We start from the raw sequence: 12,704 nt of genomic DNA on the forward strand, positions 1-12,704 counted from the left end.
GCATGAACCAATTCAAGCACTCGAGGTCAGCAACAAGGGAAATGTCATTGAATTTGGGGCCTTGATTTTCAGATAATTGTGATGTAAATGGTTCCACACATTCCCTTTTCATAAACAGCATTATTATTATGAAAAAACTCCCTTCACGATTTTCTTCCTTATTGTATTTTTTGAAAGAATCCAAATTATTTTAAAAAGGTTGATGATTGTTCTTTAAAAAGTTATGCAAACACTACAGAAGAAGGAGCATGTCCACATTTCCTCTCTAAATTTTTCTCTTTAAGTCAGCTACTTATCCAGTCCTATGCCATCCACCAATATTATTCTAATCCAGACACACTTATTTGATCGTAGACTGAATTAAAAATGGTGCCGTGACTAAAATTTTGAATAGTTTGAGACATTTAAGTTTTTGCCATGATATGGACCCAACATTGTACTTTTGATACTTAATGTTGTCTGTTTGTAATTTTTTTATGAACTAAAACAACTCATAAGTACAGAGTCTAATTCTGGTCTTTAATAACACAACCTTTGTCTCCTTGATGTTACTGGACTTTTTAATTTGTTATCCAAGATGCACATTGCATGGACTCTGAAATGAATTGTAGCCTTAATGCCAGTGAACACGTCTTTCACTTTGTCCTGTCAACATCTGGTATCGACTGTACTAATGGTAGATGTGGCTGTTGTTCAATTGTTTAATTTATGATAAAAAAAAAATAATTTGACAAAACACATTTCTGTTGAGATAATGAAAGATACTTTACTCACAAAAAAGGACTAGCAGAATTTTCTGTCAGTATTTCTCCTGCTAAATATATATCAGTGTCTTGTTCACTTTAGATCAATTATATCAAGTTTTTGCAACATTAGATCACCTTGACTTTTGCAAATTTGAGGTCAGATTATTGTCTAACATTGATGACAAAATACCTAAATAAAGCTATCAACCAAATTTTGTAAACAATTCAAAATATAGATGTGTGAAGCAGGCTGGGCGGCTCCTCTGGCTTCTTTCTTAATACTCCCAGTATTTGGAAAAGTCTCAAAATCCTACATAAAGGGCTAAACGATGTAGCTCAGCCCAGGTAAAACTTGTGCCAATACACATATCTATGTAAATATAGAGCAGGGGTGTCAAACATGTGGCCGGCAGGCCAAAACCGGCCCGCCAGAGGTTTCAATCCAGCCCGCGGAACGACTTTGTAGAGTGAAAAAAATACAGAGAAGACATTAAATGCAAATTTTCAATGAAATAACTACTATTTTAAATTTGTCCTCTGGGGGTCACATAAAATCATAGTGCTGACTGAACGCACCTGAAAGGAACTTTTTTTTTTCTAGACTTTTTTTCTCAAAGTGAGAAAATAGATTACTTGGTGTTTGCATAATCCAGTTGAGATTCATAAAGACTTTTTAGAGCACTATAAAATGATCCACTAACTACTAACACTAGCACTACACCCCTGCACATAACACTGTCCAGCAAGCAAACTGTCCAAAATAATCAACTTTACCTTCTTCATTATTATGATCTATCTGTTCTTTTGCAGTAAACATTACACTCTGTGTCAGGTGAATGGGTAACCTGTGTGTTTGGTGTGTTCGCAGCAGGCTTCAGGGCTTAAAGAGTAAAATATTCTGCCCCACTATGAGACTCATCATGGCAAAAAATACAACAGCTGACTTTGTAGAAAGATAGTTCATTAAATGTGAACATTTTCAGAATGTTCTTGTATTTTTTTGCTCTAAAACAAAGGGAAACAATTGGAGTTTTCATTATTAATAGGTTATTATGTTAAGATTTTACTGGTCGGGCCCACTTCAGATCAACTTGGGCTTTATATGGCCCCTGAACTGAAATGAGTTTGACGCCCCTGATATAGAGGCTATATTTTGAGATGTATTAACTTGACTCTGTACTGAAACTTAGGGCCACTCCTTTGGGGCCCCCTTCTGGCCAAAATTATTTTTTTGTGACTGGCAAGAAGAAGACGAAGAAGAAGCAGAAGAAGAAGAAGACGACGAAGAAGAAGAAGAAGAAGAAGAAGAAGAAGAAGAAGAAGAAGAGGAACAACAAGAAGAAAAAGAAGAAGACATACTTTCTTATTAGTCCCTGAGAAATTACATTTCTTTTAACTATTGTAATACACATTTTAAACAGACATGGGCCAGAAAAACCCACACGCTCAAATATGAGCCCACTAATGGGGAGATAAATACATGAGGGGGGTGCGAAGAAACAAAGATCCTGAGCAATTGAGGGGTTGGTGCCTTGCCCAAGTGCTCTACTGCAGTGCCCAGGAAGTAAACTGGCACCTCTCCAGTAACCAGCTTCAATTTTCATACTTTAGTCCATGCCAGGACTTAGGACGGTGAGCCTCCTATTCCTAAGCCAAGTCTCCATGGACTGAGCTACTGCTGCCCCCAAACTTCTTCTTCTGTGGATTCCCCTGAGACTGACTGATAAACAAATATCAGTCTGTCTACTTAGAAACCACTACTACTATTACTACTACTACTACCACTACCATTAATAATAATCATAATCATAAACTGGAGTTACCATTATTCTATGTCCATCTTTATAACTTGTTTTGTGCATATTCAGTCACAAAGATCTTGTGTGATACACATTTGGTGGACAGCTACATAGTCATCAGCTTCTGGTCTTTTCTACACCATACCATACAAGAAAAATAAAGACTATCCCATACTAGAGGCCTCATGTCAAATAGCCCACTGTACAACTACAGGTGTGCACGCACCCACGCACATACAACCCATATAGTCGTACTTAAGAGGGGAAGCCCTGCAATCAATGTTTCCACAGGATGGCAGTATGAGTCTGACAGTGCGTTGTGTGTGTACATATAGCCTGTGTGTCTGTGTGTGTGAGTGTGTGCGTGCCTATATGTCGATGCGTCTTTGCGCGCACGCGCGAGGTCCTGCGTGTGCGTGAATCTGAATCTGCGTGGGAGTTCCTTCTTTCGCCATTCCGGGGTGTTGCCAGCTGCACAGCACCGTTTGCAGAGGCGTCCTGGAGAGGTAGAGCCTGCGCATCTCTTCTTTCTCCAAGGCGTCTCTTCGCCCTCTAACCTCCAGAGTCTTACCATCCCACCCCCACCCCCCCTCCTTCACCAACACCATCCTTGGCTATACCAGCACCCCCCCCCCCCCCCCCCCCCCCCCCCCCCATCAAAGAACACATTTGGGATCTAAGCATGCCACAACAGCAGCTAGATATCCGCCTATCCTCCCCCAAAGTCACCGCAGGCGCAGCAGCAGGCTTCCCCCGTCCAAGAGAGCACGGAGACTCCACCGAGTGATGCCACTGCTGCAGCAAGAAAAACACCCAGCTACCGCGCACACTCTCGACGCCTGCCGGAGGACCCGACACCACAGTCTCGGCCCTTGACAGAAGAGAGAGCCCCCTCCCCACCCCCTCGGCTCCGTTCCCGTCCTGACTCCAGGATGTCCGACAGCAACGCAAGTCCCGCCGACCGGACGGTCAAATGTAGGCATGCCAATTCCTGCACGGCCAGTGAGAGCTATCTCTGTGCCAGTAATTCTTCTCTAACTCTTCTGTTTTATGCTTGCATTCTTGTCATGCACCAGTGTCTCTTCTACGCACGTTTCTTTGCTTTTTTGATAGAGTTCAATCCTTCTCATCATTCTACCACCCCATAATAAAACAAGCCTATCTGACTGGCGAGTCATGCATGTGTCTCTGAACATTTAGTGGAGGGAGGTGGTGATGGAGGGAAAGGGGAGAGTGGGATGGAGGAGGGGGTAGCCAGAACTATACGCCACAATATGGGTCTTCCCTCATAAATCTATTGGAATTCACCCCCTCACAGAGGCATTACCCCATTTTCTAAAGGGGGGATGTCTCTTCCTCTATGTATTGCAAATGCTATTGTGCGACACCCTGTGCTGCATGATCTCCATTTACGCGCTCCACTCCTAGCGGTGGTTTCGTGTTACTGAATAATACTCTACAGAGACACAACCGGGAGAGTGATAGAGAGAGGGAAAATCGGGGAGGGAGAGAGGAAGATGAGCATCTTGTTCCAATGAAACATCTAGCACTGTGACGATGACAGCGAAAGGCAGACATAAAGGTAAATAAATGTTACGCATAACCTGCCATATTTGGTGTTGTGATTCTACTGTAGATATGGACGGTGTCGCGAGGATGATATTGCATGCAAGCATCGATGTTAGGGGTGAGGGGGAAGAGGGAGGGCAAGGTGCTATAGGGGACTTCTTGATGGGGGACCTTTGGATTTTTGAGTACTGCCTGGTAGTGTTCATGTACTATAGCCTGTAGCTGCACGTCTCAGTGGTGCCCCGGTGCTGGATGTGCTGCCGCTAACTCTTCAGGGTGGCCTACATTCTCGATCTAGTTTATTTTTTCACTGAATCTGTGGTTAAGTCAGGCAGTTGAATGGTCTAAATGGCTGACAGGCGGACAACTTTGCCAGGCCGAGTGCGCACCTTCAAACCTGAGAGATTGGTTTTAATGGTTAGGGCCAGAAAAATTAAATCCCGATATTAGCTGCCGTGACGCCTAAAAACCATGAGAATGATGGATTTACGGACCGTTTTGAGTCGACGTTTTCAGGAAGGCCCGAATGTCAGGAGCAAATTGTGCGTTTCCCGTGCGTATCTTTTTTTTTTACGTCTCTGTAAAGGTCTCCCTGGCTTCCCCCTCTTGTTTCTCCAAGTGATAAATTAAAGATACAAATTTGTTTCTGGATGGGGCGCTGTGTATCAGAAACCGTTGTACGACAATGATTATGCATACCGCCCTAATGGTATAATTGCATCACTGGATTATGGAATATTTAATGTGTTTATGAGAGTGTCTGTTCCTCCTTTACGCGTGGGCGGCTATAGGGGAGGCGAGGAGGGGCACTGCTCGGGTTATGATCCTCGGAGCTTGCACAGATTGTCGTGCTTATTGGGTCACAACAAGGCTGGCATGGCAGCAACGCTTCCAAACACGCAGCCTGTCACATGCAACAAAGCTTGGGTTGCTGTCCCTCCAACTGGCTTCCCATAATAAACTCTCAAGGTTTCTCTGCCGGAAGAAACGGAGCTGACAGTTGGATGCGTTGCACGGGCATGCCCCGGTATTCCGTGCGTGCGTGCGTGCGTGCGTCGTGCTTGGAAAGGGATGGGGTGGGCTGGGGGCGTGGGGGTTCTTGCAGTTTTTGCACGTAGGACTTCAAGACTGCATGCGCCTACAGTATGGCTGTGCTTGTACGTGTGTAACTACTTGGATGCAATTGTGCAGGGGCGGTGCTTAAAAATCTGGATCCTAAAAAAAAAGGAAAATCGCACCTGATTATTCCTGACCCCACATCCATCCAGTAGTTATCTGTCTTAACCCCACAACTGGCAGCTCCCCTCTGTGTGCAGTGTTACATATCTATTCCTGTTTACATGTGTGTAGTAATGTAGCTGGGCCACTGGACCTCAGCTGCCTTAACACTGGAACAAACTAGCGGCCTGTATCCTCTTGCATCATCCATCATGTATACACACACATACACATACATACACACATGCACGCACACACAATCTCAGATAAACTTGGCAGTAAAACAGGACAGCAATTCATCAGTCAGGTGAGAATGATTTAGTGTGCTGAAGAGGGAAGGGGGCATCAGTCAGAGATGCCACTTGTGGCAGATGGACTGTTCCAGGTATAGTTCCCCACGTTATAGATTTTTTTGTAATTTATGTGTTCAGGCCTTGTGCTTTTATTCTGAGAGCACAGGGAAGTGTCCACAGCAAGAAACCAGGGGAAAGAGAGAGAGAGAGAGAGAGAGAGAGAGAGAGAGAGAGAGAGAGAGAGAGAGAGAGAGAGAGAGAGAGAGAGTGACAGATATGGGGTCACAGGTTTGAATGGAACCCACCTGTTTGAGGACTATTGCCTCTGCACATGGGGGGCACGACTGAACCACTAAGCCAAAACCGGTGCCCCCACATTATAGATTTTAGTGAGAGAGGAGCAGACAGAGATAGAGTGAAAGGACAAAGCAAACCAAGAGGAATGGACAGAGAGGCAGAGAGTGTGGGGGCGAGGTGAGGGAGCGAGGAGAGGATGTGACAAGGCCATGAAACGTGCATGCTGTCATGGGTTACTGGGACACTCTCAGAGCTTGGAGCTTTCTCTGTTGTTAAAAAGATCTATTGGCGTTGTTATCCTGAAATGGTACAACAGATAGAAGCAGTAACAAACATTTACACATAAAAACATCAGGCATTTAAGCTTCACACATGCAAGGACTGGCTTGTCTTGTCATTGTAATACTTTAGACAGCTGAGCATTTTTACATTGTATTATAATACCTATAATGGGTTCTGTGTCATGATGGACTTCTGAGATAATCTTTAACATTACAGGTAACAGTGACAGTTTTCCACGGTGAGGTTCCTATTTAGGTTTATGTAGGTGCAAGGTTTCTAAAACATACCTGTTAAGGTGCATGCTGGTACATGGGGGACTGGCTCTATAGAATAAGTATATCCTCAGTTTTATAATTTACACCTGTACTTCTCATGCTTTGACTTTTATTGTATATACTACTGCATACAATCCAGAAAAGACAAGAAAGTTATATAATTCCCCTTTTCCCACCTAGCTATAAAAACGATCCTCATAGAGAAAGAAACTGATTGAATATAATTTACAGGTGTGCCTAATAAAACTGTGAATTCAACTTATATTGGCTGTATTTCACTCGAGTCCTCACCAGATCCTCTGTATTTGTATCAAATATGAACACAGATATGTCAGGAATCCTGAGTTGGTTTAGTTTGGTGAACATTGAGTCAGCTGTTTGTCACATAAGTGGACTTCTGTTACAGCTTTTCTCTTTATCCCAGAACAATTCATAGGAGGTTGAACAGTGGCAGCGGCACTTGTCACTTTGGGATATCACTTGTCATGTTATAAGTTAGCATTCTGTGCATGTTAGCGTTATGCAGTACAGCTAGTTGGCTAATAGACAGTGTATTTTGAATTCCCTCTGAAGCCAAGGTCTTCCTACCTCGCCTCAAATAGAAAAACTAGTCCCCATTAAGAAATTACGGCTCAGGGAGGAGAGGCAATATTTATCATTTGAGAGTTCTGACCTTTTAAACATATCAATGAATATGTGAAGAGCATTCACTAAGGCTGAGTGCAGTCATATCCAATATTCACACATGCACATAATGCATTCATGCATGCACCCACCCTCACTAACACTCTCTCTCTCTCTCACACACACACACACACACACGCACACCAACACATCACCTCTGGCTAGGCTTGGGGCACACTGGGCATATTTCCTTTTAGTGTAACATGCTGTCCCATTCCCTCATGGTTCCCTCAGAGCCATGTGTGAACTGTGTTAGCTGTGAGTGTGTAAGCATGTGTTTCAATGTGTGCTGGACTTTTGTTTTATCCTTGTGAGCCAGGGGTCCCACCTTGACAGGTCTGTGTGCCCTTTGGGGAGGGTGGCAGTGCAAGGGCTATTTATAGAGAAGGTACTCCAGAGAGAGAGAGAGAGAGAGAGAGAGAGGGAGAGGGGGGGGGGGGGGATTGTCTAATGAGGACAGACTGTTAGGGGATGGGCCGTTGTTTCTGTTTGTGTGTGTGTGTGTGTGTGTGTGTGTGTGTGTGTGTGTGTGTGTGTGTGTGTGTGTGAGAGAGAGAGAGAGATAGAGAGAGTGCGTGTGTATATACAGATGGTCCTTCATGTGTGTAGTGTGCATTAATTGAACAACTTCAAACAAATCTTAAGTCGTCCCCCCACCACCTTCAAAGACCAAGGGATCTGTGTTAGCTGATTTGGGTCAAAGATGCTAGATAAACAGGACCCCCCCCCCCCCCCCACACACACACACACACACACACACACACAAAATACATGTGAACCATCGCATTTCTTCTCTCACATGCACTCCAACTTTTTGCTCTTCCTTTCTCACCTCCCAATCACCGCTATCAATTTTGTATCCCTCACTTTTCCTTTCTTTCACTAAGTCATGTAAAAACAGGCAGCGGGATGAACTAATCTCCAGAGGTGTGTTTGTGTGTGTGTGTGTGTGTGTGTGTGTGTGTGTGTGTGTGTGTGTGTGTGTGTGTGTGTGTGTGTGTGTGTGTGTGTGTGTGTGTGAGACATCACTTAAAATTTGGTCCTGGAGAGGGCAAATCCAACACATTAGCTCACATAAATACAGACATGTCATTAGTAGTAGTTAACGTCAGTGGATGAACACTGGACAGAAGCTGTCTGAGCAGGCACAGGTTGTACTGAAAGTGTTGCATGTTGCACATACTGGGCTTTAAGCTGCATGTGCTCTTGAAAGGAGATTTTCTGTAACCTTTTGCACATTATTTCTATCTAATACTTCTGTTACTACAAAGCATCAAAGGGAACTTCCCTCTCCTTTAATGATCTGATCGCCGGTTGATTTCAGGAAAAAGTCTGTGTTGCTTTGTTCCCATTTAGTCATATTTTACAACATTCAGAGGACAGACAAAATAAGAGCAGATGGATCATTGGTGACATCTACAGTCATTTCTACAATCTGTCTGTTCTCATTTGCTGTCACTTCCTCTATCCTTCACCAGACTCTGTCATTGTGAACGGTGGCCTTGTGTTATTAAACCTGATGAAATATCCCCATAATTAACTTTAGCCATTAGAGAGGATGCACACAATAACAAGATGATTCTGATCAGATTCTGCTCCGTTAGGCTATTAGGCCAGCCCAAACAAATTTAGGAGATTTGGTTGAAAGCTGTGTCATACATTTTCTCACAGGCTCCCCCTCGCTGCACTGTGAAGTGGAGATTTTTGGCTGAGCTGGCAATTTTTGTGCTTAATAAATTCCACACCAGGGAGTTGAGCTACGAGAGGGGGCTGGAAGACAAAACCAGTACAAAGGGAGAGAGGAAGGAGCTACAAATGCTTTCACCTAACTCTTCTCACACCCCTCAGTTCAGCTCCACTCACACACTCTCACCATGCATGTGTGTGTCATCTGCCAAGGGTCAGCTGGCTGTAATGTCAGAAAGTTTTTTATTTAGATCAAACACTGGTCAGTGTCAAAAAGTGTTGAAATACATCAGAGAAGTAGAATTAGTGGTTTGAGCTTGCTGTACTCACACTGTTGATGTCAGTGTGTGTTTGATATATGATGTGAAAGTCACTCTGACATCATTTTAACCCTTTCTATTCAGCCTGTTATTTTGTCAATGTCATGTTTTATATCTATGGAGAAAATGCACATCACTTAACACTCCTCTGAATGTGTCAGCCAGCTGGATAGTAACTGCAATCATTAGGAAATAATTACAGATGCTTAACCATGTGGTTTCTATACTGCAGTGAATAGTTTTAACCATATGTAGCCAGCCTTTGCTAGCAGGGCCTTTTAATGCTCAGCCTTTGTATTTACTTCCCAGTACAAAATCTATGTTAGCTGTGTGTACCATTCAAGGTGGTTACTATTGTACTTTTAAAAAAATGGTGTTACTGATAGCACTATTCCCCTGTGTAGGGTACATATCAATAATAAGAAACAGAATACTGTGACCTTTGTGTAACTTCACACCATGTATGCTCAGTTTTAAATGTAGACTGAGCTCTTTGCTGAATACAAATAACTTTAACACGAGCTGAGTTACTAAAGTGCTCAAAGCTAGCACAGCTATCATGACGTATGCCCTCTGGTTACCCTGACAGGTGGGTCAGTCACTGATTAATTCAGCATGTGTAACACTTCTGTCTTATTTGTAAGGATCTAATTTAGATTATTATTTTGAATGTTGCATCAGAGGCTAAATCAACCCTACGCAGCAGTGGTTGGTTCAATGTGTCTGTGCGACGCAGCAATACTTCCCCGAAATGTTTGAGGGCAGTGTGGTCCCTCTGATAGTTGGGTCGCCTGTTTCTGGCCCGCTACATTTTTTTTTACAGCGATTCAGAACATATAATGTTAATTTACGGCTGATACATGTTGCTGTTTATCATACAGAAAGAACAGAGAGGAGACGTCAGAGGACATTAAATATTTGGCCGATTTCCGGGGATCCCGGAAGTGCTGTAAATGCGGAAAATACAATGCTGCCGCGTTGATTCGACGCATAGTTACATTCTGGAAGAGGTGTGCATCGGCTTCGTGCGTTGGCCTCTGCGTAGGTAAGGGAGCTACGCAGACCTGTGGTGTAGGCTACGCTGTAGATTCAATGCAGAAGTATAAATCAGGCTTAAAGGTTGCCTTTAGGATGTCATCAGTATACAAAGACTTGTATGATGAAATAACTTTGTAAGCTCAAGTTTGTGAAACCGGATTATATTTAACTTGGTATTTCAAATTAAAGGTCTAGCAAGCAGCCAGTTAGTTTTGACTCTATGTGACAGATATCTTGAGGAGGACACATTATTAAGTATTACCCTGTTTGTAAGGCAAAGTATTGTTCAAACTCCTTTGCAGTAAAGACACAGCTGAGTTAAAGCTCCACATAGCAGACTGGAGAAAGATCTGATCTGGTCTCAGTCAAACACTGTAAGTGGCTGGTTGCACCGGACCAGTTCAAGCCATATCACATTGAAGTGGGTGCAATTTCCCCTGCACAAGCTCAAGACCAAAACATGTTTGTGATTGAAATTTGTTCAGTGAAAATAAGTGTTGGAAACAGTTTGAGCCTTTCCACTTTCAGCCACTCAAACTTTAATTACCTGGAAATGTCAAATTTTCCTCTCTCACTTTTTCATGCTGACCTAATCTGACAATAAAATCAATACAACTTACAAATAACAACCTATTTCAGAAGGAGAACTGGAGCATGTTTGTGCTTCTGTAACATCATTCCCTTGGCAGATCCACTTTGTCCTGAGTAAGATGTTTAAAAGATAAGATATTATATGAAAAGACTAAGATATTTAAACCATATGGATGTAATGCCTTATAATTTATGGTAGATGATGGGAGGATGGCACCCTTTCGCTTTGGTTAGCCCCCCAAACATGTTAAAATTTGGCCAATAATTTGGTTCATATTGAAAAACTTGCAAATCAAACTCTAACCCTGTCAGCTGTACTCTTCAGCTCTTCATGTTGCTTTTAAGTAACTTTTGTTGCTTCATCCATTTTTCATCTTTCTATAATGTTTTATTGAGATTTCTTCCAAAGCATTACAGAAATATATTATTCTATATAACTATAGAAAAGACTTTACCAACATCTTTTATGAATTTGATCAGACTTGCCGGATTAAATTCAGATATGCTTTCAGCTCTCAGTCCTGAACCTTTCCACGTGTGCTTGAACCGCCAAGTTTGTCTGAAACAGTGATTTCCACTTTATATTTATGTTGATGAAATGGTCGGTCATGAGGTTAATAACACCTTCATAGTTCATATGTGTCGGTACTGAACCTCTCTTGCCAAGTATAGTTTTCCCTAAGTATAGTTCGTTCCCCAAGCTTGGTGTCTCTGCTGCTCTCTACTCTCTCATACCTGCCCTACTTTCACACTGCTCACACAATTTACGAGTTTCACACTCCTTCCCTCTTGCTTCGCTTGCTCTTTCTCTCTCCCTCTCTTTCACACAGAAACAACACAGATCAGAGGCCTCAGATTGATCCCCACCCATAAATATATATTTATACATTGAGTTCATGCAGCCCAACCCCATCTCACTGCTTTATTTGATAAATAAGTTAAGTCAGTGGAATACCAACATGCAGAGTCATTATTTTGGCTTTTATTAATATCAGCTTTACCGCATGTAAATCTGTTTAAATGATGAATCAGTCTTTGTCAGGATGCAAAACTGATATTAACCAGCAGATCTGCTTTTTTTAAGTGGACAGAAAACCCTGGAGCTGGGCAGCTTTCACTATCCTGTATGTGTCAGGGTGTTGTTATTGTGATGTATTGAATCATTAGCTGCTACATTGTGGTGTTATAGAGCCACAATGTAATGCCATACCCCGTGGTATGGGGTATGGCAAGAGAAAACCTGTGGAGCCCCAAGGTGTCGAGATATGCATCCGGGTGTATCTCTTCATGTCCCAGAGGACCTTGGATTCCCTGACATACATTTGATAAAGGGATGTGCTGGGATGTCAGCATGGCTTAAAGGCCCTCATGAATAAACAGGTTGATACTATTCTCCCCTTTTGGTTGTATTGCTGCAAAGCTGGGGGCAAGCCATTTAGACCAATGTCACTGATTATACAAGAGCTGAAGTTCCAGTTGGTCAGTGGACCAATCAGTCGCTCTCTCAAAACAAAAAGGACTTCATACACCATAAATGAGAACAGGCACAGAATGATTCCATACTTTGTCATGATCCAAGGGGACTGAGCCTACCTTTCTTTTACATACATTTTACTGCCTGCTTTAAGTTGCAATATGTATAAGTCTAATCCAAATCTTTCTGCATCATTATCCCAGTGAATAGCTTGCATACAGATTCAATAACTTTTCATCAAAATGAAAGAGAAGAAAATTGAATTATGACTTTTGGAAAGCGACAGAGACGTTAGATCTGGCTCTCTTCATAGAATCACAATTTACATCTCCTCACTGTGCTATTGCTGGTGGGTTAGTTCTGGGCACGTTCGCCCACTCGCTATGTGGGTCTCACCTTGGTCAAAGAATGCCTCAGTCTTTCTTTTGCACT

General features: G+C 42.7%; 1 protein-coding gene across 1 annotated transcript in view; it reads left to right on the forward strand.

Moving 5' to 3' along the window:
- The first annotated feature begins 3,208 nt into the window (after window positions 1-3,208).
- The window catches only part of LOC117816891 (serine/threonine-protein phosphatase 2B catalytic subunit alpha isoform-like), a 38,702-nt gene continuing 29,206 nt past the window's right edge, over window positions 3,209-12,704 (forward strand). Inside the window, 1 exon segment of the mRNA XM_034689273.1 lies at window positions 3,209-3,520. Within this exon segment, the coding sequence (XP_034545164.1) occupies window positions 3,478-3,520 (43 nt within the window). The 5' untranslated portion in view covers window positions 3,209-3,477.

The sequence above is a fragment of the Notolabrus celidotus genome, chromosome 8, assembly GCF_009762535.1.
Source record: "Notolabrus celidotus isolate fNotCel1 chromosome 8, fNotCel1.pri, whole genome shotgun sequence".
Lineage (NCBI taxonomy): Eukaryota > Metazoa > Chordata > Actinopteri > Labriformes > Labridae > Notolabrus > Notolabrus celidotus.